The sequence below is a fragment of the Chiloscyllium punctatum genome, chromosome 45, assembly GCF_047496795.1.
Source record: "Chiloscyllium punctatum isolate Juve2018m chromosome 45, sChiPun1.3, whole genome shotgun sequence".
Lineage (NCBI taxonomy): Eukaryota > Metazoa > Chordata > Chondrichthyes > Orectolobiformes > Hemiscylliidae > Chiloscyllium > Chiloscyllium punctatum.
The window spans coordinates 45,066,429-45,080,758 of record NC_092783.1 but is presented as its reverse complement, the minus strand read 5'-3'; the positions used below and the strand labels follow the sequence as shown (position 1 = coordinate 45,080,758).

Here is a 14,330-nt window from a genome sequence, read left to right as displayed (position 1 = left end):
CATCTTCAGAAAATCAATCAAGAAACAATTTCATATCCCTGTGAAGCAACACACATCATGAAAACTGCTAAAGTGATCTGGCCAACTTTGTTATTTTTCCTTTTGTTTATTTTATCTCTTAATTCTGTTTTCTGGCTATGTTTTGTGTGATTGGAGCTGTAAAAGGTTATTGTGTTTAAATCATAAATACTAATTAAATTATTTTATTGTTTAACTTTGCAAAAGTTTCTGTATTGTTAATAAATTGTCCAGTCTTTTGTTTAAGCTATAAACCTGGTTTCTAGTGTCAATCATTCAGAGTCTGGTGTTGGCTATTCAAAATGTCTGCTTGGGAACCACTGGGCTCGCTTGTAAGGATATTGAGTATTTTATGAGGGTATTGAGTATTTTAATTTTACCATGTTGCAAATACAGAATTAGGAAGGTTGAACTGGTTTGATATATTGTAACAAAAAAATGGTACATCCTTTTGACCAAAGGATAGAATCTGATGACTTCTTACGGTTCACTGATTTTCCTGTTGCCCAAATTGAATTGCTGACAGCTGCAGTCTAATGGAAAATGTTCAGTTCCGATTCTAATCTACCTCTCTAAGTCTTCAGAAAGTGATCACAGACCACTTCCTCAGATTTTACAAGGTATTTAGACATGGTACTTGGAATTCTGTCAGGTTTTAGGACCTTCTACTGAGAAAAAGAGAACAACTTGCACCTTCTGGGCTGTCTTCCTTACTGATTATTTAGGTGTGTAAAGCAAAAATCCAAATACAGTTTGCAAGATACCTATTAACATTGAAGCCTCTGTAATATTTTTTTCAAAACCAGGTTCCATTAATTAAGGACCTCTTAACTCATTGAAAGCTTTGCTTGCATTTTCTCACAAACAGACCTGATATTTGGAAATAGCAGGTGACTTGCAGCACATATAAAGTTGTTGACTACATTACCTTTAAAATCTACATGATAATTTATTTTCAGTCCAGGAAGAAAGGCAAATTGTTCCATGTTTTCTGAATTTTCCACACAGCCCTTAAATAAGTCATTGTTGCAAGCTCAATCATATCTGCATTTGTTTTTCTACGCTAATTTGTTTTTCTTTTTCTTAGATATAAGATGGTGGGTCGAAGTTTTCGAGTTTGTAAAGCTGATGGTTGGGATGGCCAAATCCCAGCATGTGAAGGTAAGTTATGATCTATATTCTTTGGGTAGCTGATTTGTATTTCAATGAGCAATTTGGGTTTCTAACTTTGGCCTATTGAGGGATGCTGCATGCGATCAGTTTAGACTTTTGTGTCTTGCATGACCAAACACAGACCATATCCTTTTTTAAAAAAAAATTCCTTCTTAAAAGGGCTTGTGGGGGCATGAAAGAGTTATTCCAGTAAGGAATTATTTCAGCCCTAGGATTCTTAAACCAAGTCTTTGTCCATTTCTGTGGCACATTGGTTTGTTTGGCATTGGCGAGTGCTTATGATGAAGATAATGGAGACATTTTTCTAATATAATAAAGATTGGACATCCACAAACCTACAACCTTATGCATTATTATACTTAAGGTCCAAAGGTGTTAATTTCCCATATTTTGAATAGTTATGCAATTCAATTTTTGAATGTCGTAGATTGGTTAAAGTACAGAATAGAACAGAATATCCTTTAATGTCAAGTGTACTTAATTACAGGAGTACAGTGAAAAGCTTACAATGTCACCCCACATGGCACCACCTTAGTACAAAGTACCTAGGTACAGATCTTAGATATAAAATACTGAAACAAAGGGGAAAAAAGGAAAATTTTACATTATCCTACAGTTATTCATAGTATAAGTTTTAAAAATAAGAAGTAAAGTTAAAGATAAGCATTGCAGTCTTTGATGGAGACCATGAAACCTATTGTATCTTGGCCAACTTTGTGAAAAGGCAAATTAGCTTAAGCCAATTCCCTTTCGAACGTCGTGATTCAATCTGTCTTTACTACAGTCTGAGTCTATGTATTCCAGATTCTAATCATTTGCTGCTTTTAAAGGAGAACACTTTTCCTTACGTCACTTATAGTTCTTTTGCCTGAAAATAATGCCGGTGTTTTTTGACCTTTCTACCAATGTGAATGATTTCAGTCCAAACAATTCATAATTTTAAGCCTCGAGAGTGTGGTGCTGGAAAAGCACAGCAGGTCAGACTGCATCCAAGGAGCAAGAGAATCAGCGTTTCGGGTATAAGCCCTTTATCAGGAATTCCTAATGAAGGGCTCATGCCCAAAACATCAATTCTCCTGCCCTTTGGATGGTGTGCTTTTCCATTCTCGACTCTGATCTCCAGCATCTTCAGTCCTCACTTCCTCCATGATTTTAAACCTACCATGTATCATGGCAATAATAGTCACTGGACTCCGTGTTAACTCTGCCAGAACCCCTTGATATTTCCAGCACTTTTTGATTCAGATTTTTGTGAATATTTTACTTTTCTTTCATTGTATCTTTGGTAATGCTGAAACATTTAGATTATTGGTGTTATGTTCCAGGGTTTCACAAGTAACTCAGCAAGAAGATCCGTTATTTTTATGTTTAGCAGGGTTTGTATCTGAAAAAGGGTAATCAACTTCAAGCATTTACTCTGTTCCTCTCCACATATGCTGCATGATATGCTAACTATGTCAAGCATTTTCTGTTTTTATTTCAGACTTTCAACATCTACAATCCTTTATTTTTATAAAAGGAAACCTCTACTGGGAAAGATTTCTTTGGTAGCTCTTTCAAACAATATAGAAGGATAACTGAACTCAGATTCCATGATTCACATTATCAGGAATTTAAATGAGATATATTGGATCAGAATTCTGGAACTCCATCATTAATGGCATTGTATATCATGAGCTTTTCTTTTGTTTTTCCTCTTAAAATTGCTCAGTGATCCAGCAAATGATCATAATACATGTGTTGGATATATTCAGGCGCAACAATGCCCAAGGAATAGTTGGGTTAATTCATTTTTACAGCATCTTAAAAAAGAAATTGTTCCTCAATCTTGTTGACTGCAAATCTCCTGCGTTAAAACTTTTAATTGTACATGCAGCATAGTTTATAGGGATAGCTAAAATCTGCTCTTTAGAATAGTGTGCTCCAATTTTATCTGCCTGGTTTGGAGTGAGGTGGTGGGGGAGGAATGCTGCTGTAAGCTGCCATTTGTATGCAATGTCATTTGAAGTTAGTTTTCAGAGATATTTGCTGTACTTGGATTTGCATATGTTCTGTACTGTACACTGTACTGACTAACATTTGACTCAATGTTAGTCAAAGTTGAGCTCCATTTTTTATAATCAGTGTTTTAATTTTACTTCTGGTATCTCTGATTTGGCTTGTTGCATTATAAATATTTGGAGACAATAATGGAAAATTTTCTTGTATCTAATTGTCACTATGCCTAGATAATATATATTATATTGGAAAGTAGAAAGGAATGTAATATCCAGTTAGTTGGTCAATGTTAGATTTTTGGTTTGGCAGTCTGTTATGTCTGAACTGAAAAATAATTAATTCTGGAAAGTATAGTTTTCATTTGACTGTTTAGCCAGATCATTAAGTATGTTCCATTCTCCCTTACCCAAGCCATCACATGCGATGACCTTCCACCTATCAGTAATGGAAAAACTCCATCACTACCTCATGGAGATCACTGGCAATATGGAATGGTTGCAGCATATTCTTGTGACAATGGCAATTCGTTGATTGGTGCAGAGAAACTTATTTGTACAGAGTCTGGAAAGTGGGACAATGACCCACCTACTTGCAAAGGTACAGAACTTTGTTATCTTTAAACTTGCAACTTAACTTGCAAGTGTATAGTTATTGGGTAGTGTTTACATAAATGTTGCTATTTACTCCTTTGCTAAAAATCATTTAATAGACATGATGAAGAAATTGTTCATCATATGTTAGAACCCTTGCTCGTTTTTTATTATCATTTTTGATAGAAGCTATATTAGATTAGATTAGATCAGTTACTGTGTGGAAACAGGCCCTTCAGCCCAACAAGTCCACACCAACCCTCAAGAGCAACCCACTCAGACCCATTCCCCTACACCTAACACACAGGCAATTTAGCATGGCCAATTCACCTAACCTGCACATTTTTTGACTGTGTGAGGAAGCCGGAGCACCCAGAGGAAACCCACGCAGGCACGGGGAGAATGTGCATACTCCACACAGACAGTTACCTGAGGCGGGAATTGAAACCGGGTCTCTGGCGCTGTGAGGCAGCAGTGCTCTATGCTGAGAGTTGAAAGAAACCTTCAGGCTGTGAGCAACAGATTGTTTGTTTTCCTTTTTTTAGAAAAACAAACCGATATTTGTTTATAGGACCTGACATGGAAATTAATTGCAGTTGATTCTTGTTCAAAGAATACTGGAGACATTTTGGTTCCTTAGGTGCATAAGTCTCAAGTGTTGTCGAGTGTTCGGATGTTCGCAGCATCCATCAAAGAGAGGCCTGTGTCAATCAGTCTTATTGAGAATATGTTGAGAAAAACAGAAAGAGGAACCAAAGTTTGAATTATGCTTTTTGTCAGGAGTATGGCTGCCAAATGATGATCCTCCCAGAGTCAGTTGTTGATGGTTTGGAGAATAGAATGTTAGTTATAAGAAGTATATAAATATTTCAAGCTACTTGCATTGACTGATATCTTGAAAAATCAAACAAGGTAAAATCCCATGTGCCTGTGATATTCAAATCATTGAATTATCCAGTTATATATCTTTTATTTCTCTTTTAATTTATCCCTTCATTGAGTGTGTGTGTCTGTCTTTGTGAGTGGGGACTAGACTCAGAGAAGATTATATTTAAATCATAGATATCAATTAGATTATGTTATTGTTTGACGTTGCTCAGCTCAAGCTCCTGTTTTTAAAATAAATAATTATTTTGTTTAAGCTATAAATTTGGTGTTTGGTGTAGATTATTCAAAAAAGTCTGATTAAGAACCATTGGGGGCATTTTCAGAGTCATTGAATGCTTTAATTGCATTGTGATACAGATGCAGGGATAAGGAGGCTGATTTGATTTGTCTGTCTGTATCCATGTTGTAACGCACATATGTCTGAAATGTTAATGCTATTCAAAAGTAAGTATTTTTAAGTATTCTTCTCATAAGTGACACCTTACATGTTACTTTTTATTGTGTAAGTCCTTTTTGAAAACAATATTTTGTGCTGTGCAGGCCAGCAATCTCTTAGTAACCCTCATTTTCAAGCATTACTAGGTGATTCCATTAAATTCTGCCGAGCAGAATAGAGGCGTAAGTCATTGCAAAAAATTTAATAGGTCTTTTAGGACTGTTCAGGGGTCAATGAAGAGGCGTTCAAAGGTATTGACAATGCGGTAGATTCCTTGAAAAGGGGAGAGAGAGAGGAAATAAAGAGAGAGAGAGAGAGAGATGTGGTTGCTGTGTTAGGCAGTGCTGCTTTTAGCTGTATCGTGGAGAAAGCAGCTGAACTGCTCAAGTTGTAAAACTTTTATTGAGAAGTTCACAGCCATTGAATATTTCCTTGCTGATTGATCTCCCAAATATGTTTTAGGAGCTGTTAGACAACTAAGTTTTGGGGTCATCTGTAGACAAGTGTTGGAACCTATCGGGGCTCGGAAGAAACTGTCCGGAATGATTAGTTGAGATTGGGGTATAAAAGGTTTATCACAGGTATTTACTTAACCAGCTAAGCAAAGTTAGAATTGAAGGAAAAGCACTAAGGTTGGTGAAAAACTGGAGTTATATGTATAAGTTCGATAGTGTAGTTTTTGGAGACTAAGGGAGCATAAACCCAGGAAAGGAGAGCAATACTTCAGATCAATTGTCATAGATTCAGTCCAATTCCTGAGAAGGAATTTCACAGTCAGATGAACAAAAATGAAGAATTTAATCTCTTGAGAAATTGAATGAGATTTGATGACTTACTGCATTATGAACAGCTGGGGGGAGTTGCTCAGAATTTCATGGGATCTGACTTGATTGCATTTGCTGCTGTGGGGTGTGCAATCACATCTGTTGCCCATATTAACCACATGTTAATTCTGGGTGTTAGAATATAAATGGTAAATGTATTGTAAATTGTATTACTGTTCTGACATTGCATATTAATGTTTATTGTTTTGTTCAAAATCATGGACTCTTGCGATCTGTTATCTTAACAAGTACCCCTTTGTCAAGTAAACAAATATCATAAACTCAGTCAGTTATCTAGTACATCTTGATGCATTATGTTTTTTGTAGTTGTTGAATGTCAACGTCCTGAACTGCCTGCCAATGGCAAAATAAAAGAAGGATTTGGACCCAAATATAGATATCGAGAGATCATCAGTTATATCTGTAATGAAGGCTTTGAGATGGTTGGCGACCATGTGATTGAATGTAAAGAGAACAATACATTTATACCAGCACCACCTATCTGCAAACGTAAGTAACGATTCCTTGAGATAAATCCTGCATTTTTAGTCCTCTTCACTCTTGTGAAGGTTTTAAATAAATGAAATCAAAAGATGTGGTTAGTAGGGTGAACATTGCTTCAAGTCTGGGAAAGTATGTAATGTGTATTTTTTCTGTTTTGGACTTCCACTGATGTGGATATTTTAAATAAATGAAATTTTGTGCCTTGATGTTCTTTTAAAATACTGCAAGATTGGTTTTCAAAGAATGCCTAAAAATACAGAAGCCAGAACACCTTGCTAAGGTTTTAATTATCTCTGAGTGAAAAGGGTTCAAAGTATAAAGCCTTTTGTCTTCTATAAAAAGGCATTGTCCTGTCTTCATGTTAGTGCTGTGATTGTCTGCTCCAGAAGGCGTTGTTCTGCGGCAATGTGTGATGGTGCAGGTCTCCCATGTTCACAATAAACCTATTTTTCATCACTTGAGTCAAATCTGCCAGCAATCACCAATAAAATTCACCAGTTGGTAAATAAGTGGAGGCATTTGAGCAGTACTCCTGCCCAATATGGTCCATGATTAACATAAGAGCACCAAAATAGCGAGACAAAAAATATTAAAGTACATTTAATTCATCATTCACTGTTCTGGTAGGCTTATCATATAATAATAATTGAGGTGTTGACTAGTTATTGAGTCATAGAGATGTACAGCATGGAATCAGACCCTTTGGTCCAACTCGTCCATGCCGAACAGATATCCCAACCCAATCTAGTCCCTCCTGCCAGCAGCTGGCCCATATACCTCCAAACCCTTCCTATTCATGTACCCATCCAAATACCTCTTAAATGTTGCAATTGTACCAGCCTCCACCACTTCCTCTGGCAGCTCATTCCATACCCGTACCACCCTCTGTGTGACAAAGTTGCCTCTTTGGTCTCTTTTATATCTTTCCCCTCTCACCCTAAACCTATGCCCTCTAGTTCTGGACTCCCTGACCCCAACGGAAAGACTTTGCCTATTTACCCTATCCGTGCCCCTCATAATTTTGCCTCCAACACTCCAGGGAAAACAGCCCCAGCCTGTTCAGCCTCTCCTTATAGCTCAAATCCTTCTACCCTGGCAACATCCTTGTAAATCCTTTCTGAACCCTTTCAAGTTTCACAACATCTTTCCGATAGGAAAGAGACCAGAATTGCATGCAATATTCCAACAGTGGCCTAACCAATGTCCTGTACAGCCGCAACATGACCTCCTAACTCCTGTACTCAATACTCTGACCAATAAAAGAAAGCATACTAAATGCCTTCTTGACTATCCTATCTCCACTTTCAAGTGCAACTCCACTTTCAAGGAGGTATGAACCTGCACTCCGAGGTCTCTTTGTTCAGCAACACTCCCTAGGACCTTACCATTAAGTGTATAAGTCATTGCTAAGATTTGCTTTCCCAAAATGCAGCACTTCGCATTTATTTGAATTAAACTCCATCTGCCACTTCCCATTGGCCCATCTGGTCAAGATCCTGTTGTAAACTGAGGTAACCCTCTTCGCTGTCCACGACACCTCCAATTTTGGTGTCACCTGCAAACAAATAGCAATAGGAATAATATGATGAATACTCGGCTGGTGGAGGGTTTTGAGAGCCATTGGTCAAAATGTACTCTATTTGCTTCCAAGCAGACTTCCATGCCACATTTGAAGTAACTCATTGAATCCCAAAAAGATATTTTCGAAAAGGAGTTCATTAACTGGCATTTGAATTTATCGATGCCAACTGCTTAAGAAGTAGACTAGAGAATTCCTCACAGGAAAAGAGAATGCCATAACAAACACTAGAAATGATAATCATGTAATCATAACCTTGTTCACTGTATGTTGCTTGGCCTTTAACAATACCTTAACAAGGTGTTTAATGTATTGATCTTCTAATTTCCATGATTCAGTGGTATTCCATTGGACAAGAGCTGTACACAATTGTATTGCAGGTTAATTTTCTTGAAGGATTCATAAAGGGCATTCTCTAATTGCTCAAGAGGCAAAGACTGATGGAAGGTAGGCCAGTTGTGTGCTCCTCTTGCAGCATGTGGGAGGTAAGGGTCATCATTGGTGTCCCTGCTGACTTAGTCTGCGAGATGTATACCCAGCTCCAGCTTCTCACAGACCATGTTAGGGAATGGAGCTAGATGAACTTCGGATCATTCAGGAGGAAGAGGGTGTGATAGAGAGGAGTTATAAGGAGGTAGTCAGGCCTAAGTTACATGATAAAGGTAGCTGGATGACCATCCGGAGAGGGAAAGAGAATACGCAGCCAGTGCAGGGACCCACTGTGGCAGTTCCCCTCAATAATAAGTATACTATTTTGGATACTGTTGGGGTGACGACCTACCAGGGGAAAGCCACAGTGGCTAGGTTTCTGGCACTGAGCCTGCCTCAGTGGCTCAGAAGGGAAGGGAGGAGAATAGGAGAGTGACAGTGATAGGAGATTCAATCGGGAGAGGTACAGACAGGAGATTCTGTGGTCATGAGCGAGACTCCCGGTTGGTATGTTGCCTCCCACGTGTCGGCGTCAGGGATGCTTCAGATTGAGTCAACAAGGATTCTTAAGGTGCAGGGACAGCAGGCAGAAGCCATGGTACACGTCAATACCAATGACATAGGGAAGGAAAGGGAGGAGGAGCTAAAAAGATAATTTAGGGAGTTAGGTTGGAAGCTAGAAGTTTGTGGGCGTAGAGTAGTAATCTCAGGATTATTTGTGCTAGTGAGGCTAGTGCAGATGAATATTTGGCTGCCAGCTGGTGTAGGAGGGACGGCTTCAGATATGTGGATCATTACCTTCTGGGGAAGGTGGGACCTGTACAAAGAGGACGGGTTGTACTTGAACTGGAGGGGCACCCGTATCCTGGGCAGGAGGTTTGCTAGAGATCTTTGGGAGGGTTTAAACTAGAGTGACGTGGGGTACAAATCAGATGATGGGCAGGAATGGACAGGACTGGCAGCTTAATGTTCCAGGATACAAATGCTATAGGAAGGATAGAAAGAGGGGCAAGACAGGAGGGGGAGTGACATTTTTGATAGGGGATAGTATTACTGCTTAGGGAGGATATTCTGGGAATACATCCAGGGAAGTTATTTGGGTAGAATTAAGAAACAGGAAAGGAATGATCACCTTATTGGGATTGTAGTACAGACGCCCTAATAGTCAGCGGGAAATTGAAAAACAAATTTGCAAGGAGATTTCAGTTATCTGTATGAATTATAGTGATTATGGTGGGGAATTTTAACTTTCCAAACCATAGACTGGGATTACCATTGTGTCAAGGATTTAGACGGAGAGGAATTTAAGTGTGCATAAGAAAATTTTCTGATTTAGTGTGTCGATGCACTAACTAGAGAAAGTGCAAAACTTGATCTACACTTGGGAAATAAGGCAGGGCAGATGACTGAGGTGTCAGTGGGAGAGCATTTTGGTGGCAGCAACCATAATTCTATTAGTTTTAAAATAGCAATGGAAAGGATAGACCGGATCTAAGAACTTTCAAAAGCTGATTAGGGGCAGCTGTTCACAGGTAAAGGGACAGCTGGAAAATGGGAAGCCTTCAGAAATGAGATAACGAGAGTCCATGAAGTGTTTTGAAAGGCCGGTCATGGCATTAATCAACTCCAGCCTCCCCACTACTCTTGACCCATTGCAAATTGCTTATCAGACCAACAGATCCACATCAGATGCCATATCATTTGCCCTTCACTCCTCCCTAGAACATCTTGACACCAAGAACAGCTATGTAAGAATCCTACTCATTGATTGCAGTTCAGCATTATTATCCCCTTTAGACTGATTACTAAACTTAGTGATCTCGGACTAAGCCCCACTCTTTGCAACTGAATCCTCAGTTTCCTGACCCACAGGTCACAATCATTGAAGATTGGGGACAATATTTCATCCTCACTAAACACTCAACACTGGAACCCCCCAGGGCTGCATATTCAGTCCCCTACTGTACTTACTGTATACCCATGACTGTTTCGCCAAATACCAGACTAATGCTCTTTACAAGTTCACTGGTGACACCACAATAGTCAGTTGAATCTCAAATGGCGATGAAACAGATTACAGAGGGGAGGTGGAAGACCAGTAAAAATTTTGCACTGAGAACAACCTAGCTCTGAATACCGGCAAAACAAAGGAACTCATTATTGACTTTCGTCGGGATGTTACTCAAGCCCCCCGACACATTAACAGCGCAGAGCTAGAGTGAGTGGAGAGTGTCAAGCTCCTGGGAGTGGTCATCCACAATAAGTTTTCTTGGACTCTTCATGTGGACGCACTGGTTACAAAGGCCCAACAATGTCTCCTCTTCCTCAGGCAGCTGAGGAAATTTGGCATGACGGTGAATACCCTTGCCAACTTTTATAGGTGCGCCATTGAAAGCATTCTGTCTGGATGTATCACTACCTGGTGTGATGGCAGTACCATTCAAGATCGGAGGTGGTTACAGAGAATGGCGAACTCGGCCCGGACAATGACAAAGGCCAACCTCCCATTTGTAGAATCCATCTACCAGACCCGCTGTCAAAGAAAGGCCTCCAGCATTCTCAAAGATCCATCCCACCCTGGCAATGTTTTTGTACAACCTCTACCATCAGGGAGAAGGTACAGAAGCCTGAATACACGCACCAGCTGGTTTTGTAATAGTTTCTGCCCTACTGTTGTTAAAATACTGAATGGACTCTCAAACTCTTAACATTCGCCTGTATCTGTGTTTTTGTTTTTGCCGCTGTTTAACTATTATTTACTATCTATGTTACTTAACTATGTGATCTGCCTGTATTGCTCACAAGACAAAGCTTTTCACTGTGCCTCGATATACGTGACAATAAATTCAATTCAATTCAGTTCAGTTCAATTCAGACAATATATTTCTGTTAGGGTGAAAGGAAAGGCTGATAGGTGTAGGGAATGCTAGATGACTGGAGAAATTGAGGTTTTGGTTTAAAAAAAAGAAGGAAGCATATGTCGGGTATAGACAACAGAGATCGAGTGAATCCTTAGAAGAGTATAAAGGCAGTAGCAGTATACTTAAGAGGGAAATCAGAATGGCACAAAGGGGACATGAGATAACTTTGGAATGTAGGGATAAGGAGAATCCACAGGGTTTTTACAAATACATTAAAGACAAAAGGGAAACCAGGGAGAGAATAGGGCCCCTCAAAGGTGGCCTTTGTGTGGAGCCGCACAAGATGGGGGAGACACTAAACAAGTATTTTTTATCAGTGTTTACTTTGGAGAAGGACATGGAATATATAGAATGTAGGGAAATAGATGGTGACATCTTGAAAATACCCACATTACAGAGGAGGAGGTGCTGGATTTCTTGAAACGCATAAAAGTGGATAAATCCCCCAGCACCTGATCGGGTGTACCCTAGAGCTCTGTGGGAAGCTAGGGAAGTGATTGCTGTGCCCCTTGCTGAGATCTTTGTATCATCGATAGTCATAGCTAAGGTGCCGGAAGACTGAACGTTGGCTAACGTGGTGCCACTATTTAAGAAAAGTGTTAAGGAAAAGCCAGGGAACTATAGACCAGTGAGCCTGACATTGGTGGTGGGCAAGTTGTTGGAGGGAATACTGAGGTACAGGATTTACATGTATTTGGAATGGCAAGGACTGACTAGAGATAGTCAACATGGTTTTGTGGGAAATCATGTCTCATAACTTGGTTGAGTTTTTTTTTGAAGAAGTAACAAAGAGGATTGATGAGGGCCGAGTGATAGATGTAATCTGTGTGGACTTCAACAAGGCATTTGATAAGGTTCCTCATGGGAGACTGGTTAGCTATATTAGATCTCATTGAATACAGAGAGGACTAGCCATTTGGATACAGAACTGACTCAAAGGTAGAAGACAAGAGAGTGGTGGTGGAGGGTTGCATTTCAGCTTGGAGGCCTGTGACAAGAATTGGTGTTGGTTCTGACTGCTTTTCATCATTTATATAAATGATTTGGATGTGAACATAGGAAGTATAGTTAGTAAGTTTTCAGATGACACCAATATTGGAGGTGTAGTGGACAGTGAAGAAGATTACCTCAGAGTACAATGGGATCTTGATCAGATGGGCCAATGGGCTGAGGAGTTGGCAGATGGAGTTTAATTTAGATAAATGTGAGGTGCTGCATTTTGGAAAAGGAAATCTTAGCAGGGCATATACATTTAATGGTAAGGTGTAGGGGGTGTTGCTGAACAAAGATGCCTGGAAGCGCAGGTTCATAGTTCCTTAAAAGTAGCGTCGCAGGTGGTTAGGATAGTGAAGAAGGCGTTTAGTTTACTTTCCTTTATTGAGCATTGAGTATAGGAATTGGAAGGTCATGTTGTGGCTGGACAGGACTTTGGCTAGGCCACATTTGGAATATTCAGTGCAATTCTGATCTCTTTCCTATTGGAAGTATGTTGTGAAACTTGAAAGGATTCAGAAAGATTTACAAGGGTGTTACCAGAATTGGAGGGTTTGAGCTACAGGGAGAACCAGAATAGGCTGGGGCTGTTTTCCCTGGAGCATCGGAGGCTGAGGGGGTAACCTTATAGAAGTTTATGAAATCATGAGGGGCATGAATACGATAAATAGGGAAGGTCTTTTCCCTGTGGTGGGGGAGTCCAGAACTAGAGGACATAGCTTTAGGGTCAGAGGGACAAGAAAAAAGGGATCTAAGGGGCAATGTTTTCATGCACAGGGTGGTGCGTGTATGACATGAGCTGCCAGAGGAAGTGGTGGAGGCTGGTACAATTACATTTAAAAGGCATCTGGGTGGTATACGAATAGGAAGGGTTTAGACGGATATGGGCCAAGTGCTGGCAAATGGGACTAGATTAGGTTAGGATATCTGGTCAGCATGAACAAGTTGGACTAAAAGGTGTGTTTCCGTGCTGTGAATCGCTATGACTATAAGTAGGTAGTGAACAGCCAGATACAGTATGCAGCGAATCTGTGAAGAGGCATTGGCAGTTGATAGGGAAAAGGTGCAGTCAGTGTGATGGGTTGAAGTGTGCCTATTTTAATGCAAGAAGTATCAGGAATAAGGGTGACAAACTCAGAGCATGGATCAATACTTGGAACTACGATGTGGCCATTACGTATACTTGGATATCACGGGGGCAGAAATGGTTGTTGGATGTTCCAGTGTTTAGATGTTTCAAAAGGAATGGTGGTGGGGAGGGGGGAGAGAGGTAAAGGAGGCGGAGGAGTGGCATTGCTAATCAGGGATGGTAGCTCAGCTGCAGAAAGGAGGTCATCGAGGAGGGTTTGTCTCCAGTGTTAGTAAGGGTATATGTCAGAAAGAGGAAAGGAGCAGTCACTATTGGAAGTTTTCTACAGGGCCCCCAGTAGCAACAGAGACAGAGGAGCAGATTGGGAAGCAGAGTTTGGAAACGTGCAGAAGTGATTTTTTGTCAAAGGTGACTTTAACATCCCTAATATTGATTGGAACCTCCTTAGTTCAGATAGTTTGGATGGAGCAGCTTTTGTCAGGTATGTCCAGTAAGAGTTCCTGATGCAGTATATGGATCGGCCAACTAAGGGGATGCCATATTGGATTTGGTGCTTGGCAACGAACGATGCCATGTGTCAGATCGCTCGATGGGAGAGCATTTTGCAGATAGTGATCACATCTCCCTGACCTTTACTATACTTATGGAGAGGGATAAGAGCAAATGCTATGGTAAAGTATTTAATTAGGGAATGGGGAATTACAATGCTATTAGGCAGGAACTGGGGGTGCCTAAACTGGGAACACATGTTCTCAGGGAAATGCATGACAGAAATGTGGAGGTTGTTTAAGAAGCACTTGCTGATAGTGCTGGACAGGTTTATTCCACTGAGACGAGGAAGGGATGGTAAGTTGAAAGAGCCTTGGTTGACGAGGGATGTGGAACAT

The 14,330-nt window shown here is 40.1% G+C and overlaps 1 protein-coding gene across 9 annotated transcripts in view; it reads left to right on the top strand.

The window, feature by feature from the left end:
- LOC140467333 (C4b-binding protein-like) overlaps window positions 1-14,330 on the top strand; it is an 87,900-nt gene that overhangs the window by 14,073 nt on the left and 59,497 nt on the right. For all 9 annotated transcript variants that reach the window (XM_072563623.1, XM_072563619.1, XM_072563622.1 and 6 more), the window contains exons 4-6: window positions 1,106-1,179; window positions 3,601-3,786; window positions 6,255-6,437. In XM_072563623.1, the coding sequence (XP_072419724.1) occupies window positions 1,106-1,179; window positions 3,601-3,786; window positions 6,255-6,437 (443 nt within the window). The remainder of the gene's footprint in view (window positions 1-1,105; window positions 1,180-3,600; window positions 3,787-6,254; window positions 6,438-14,330) is intronic.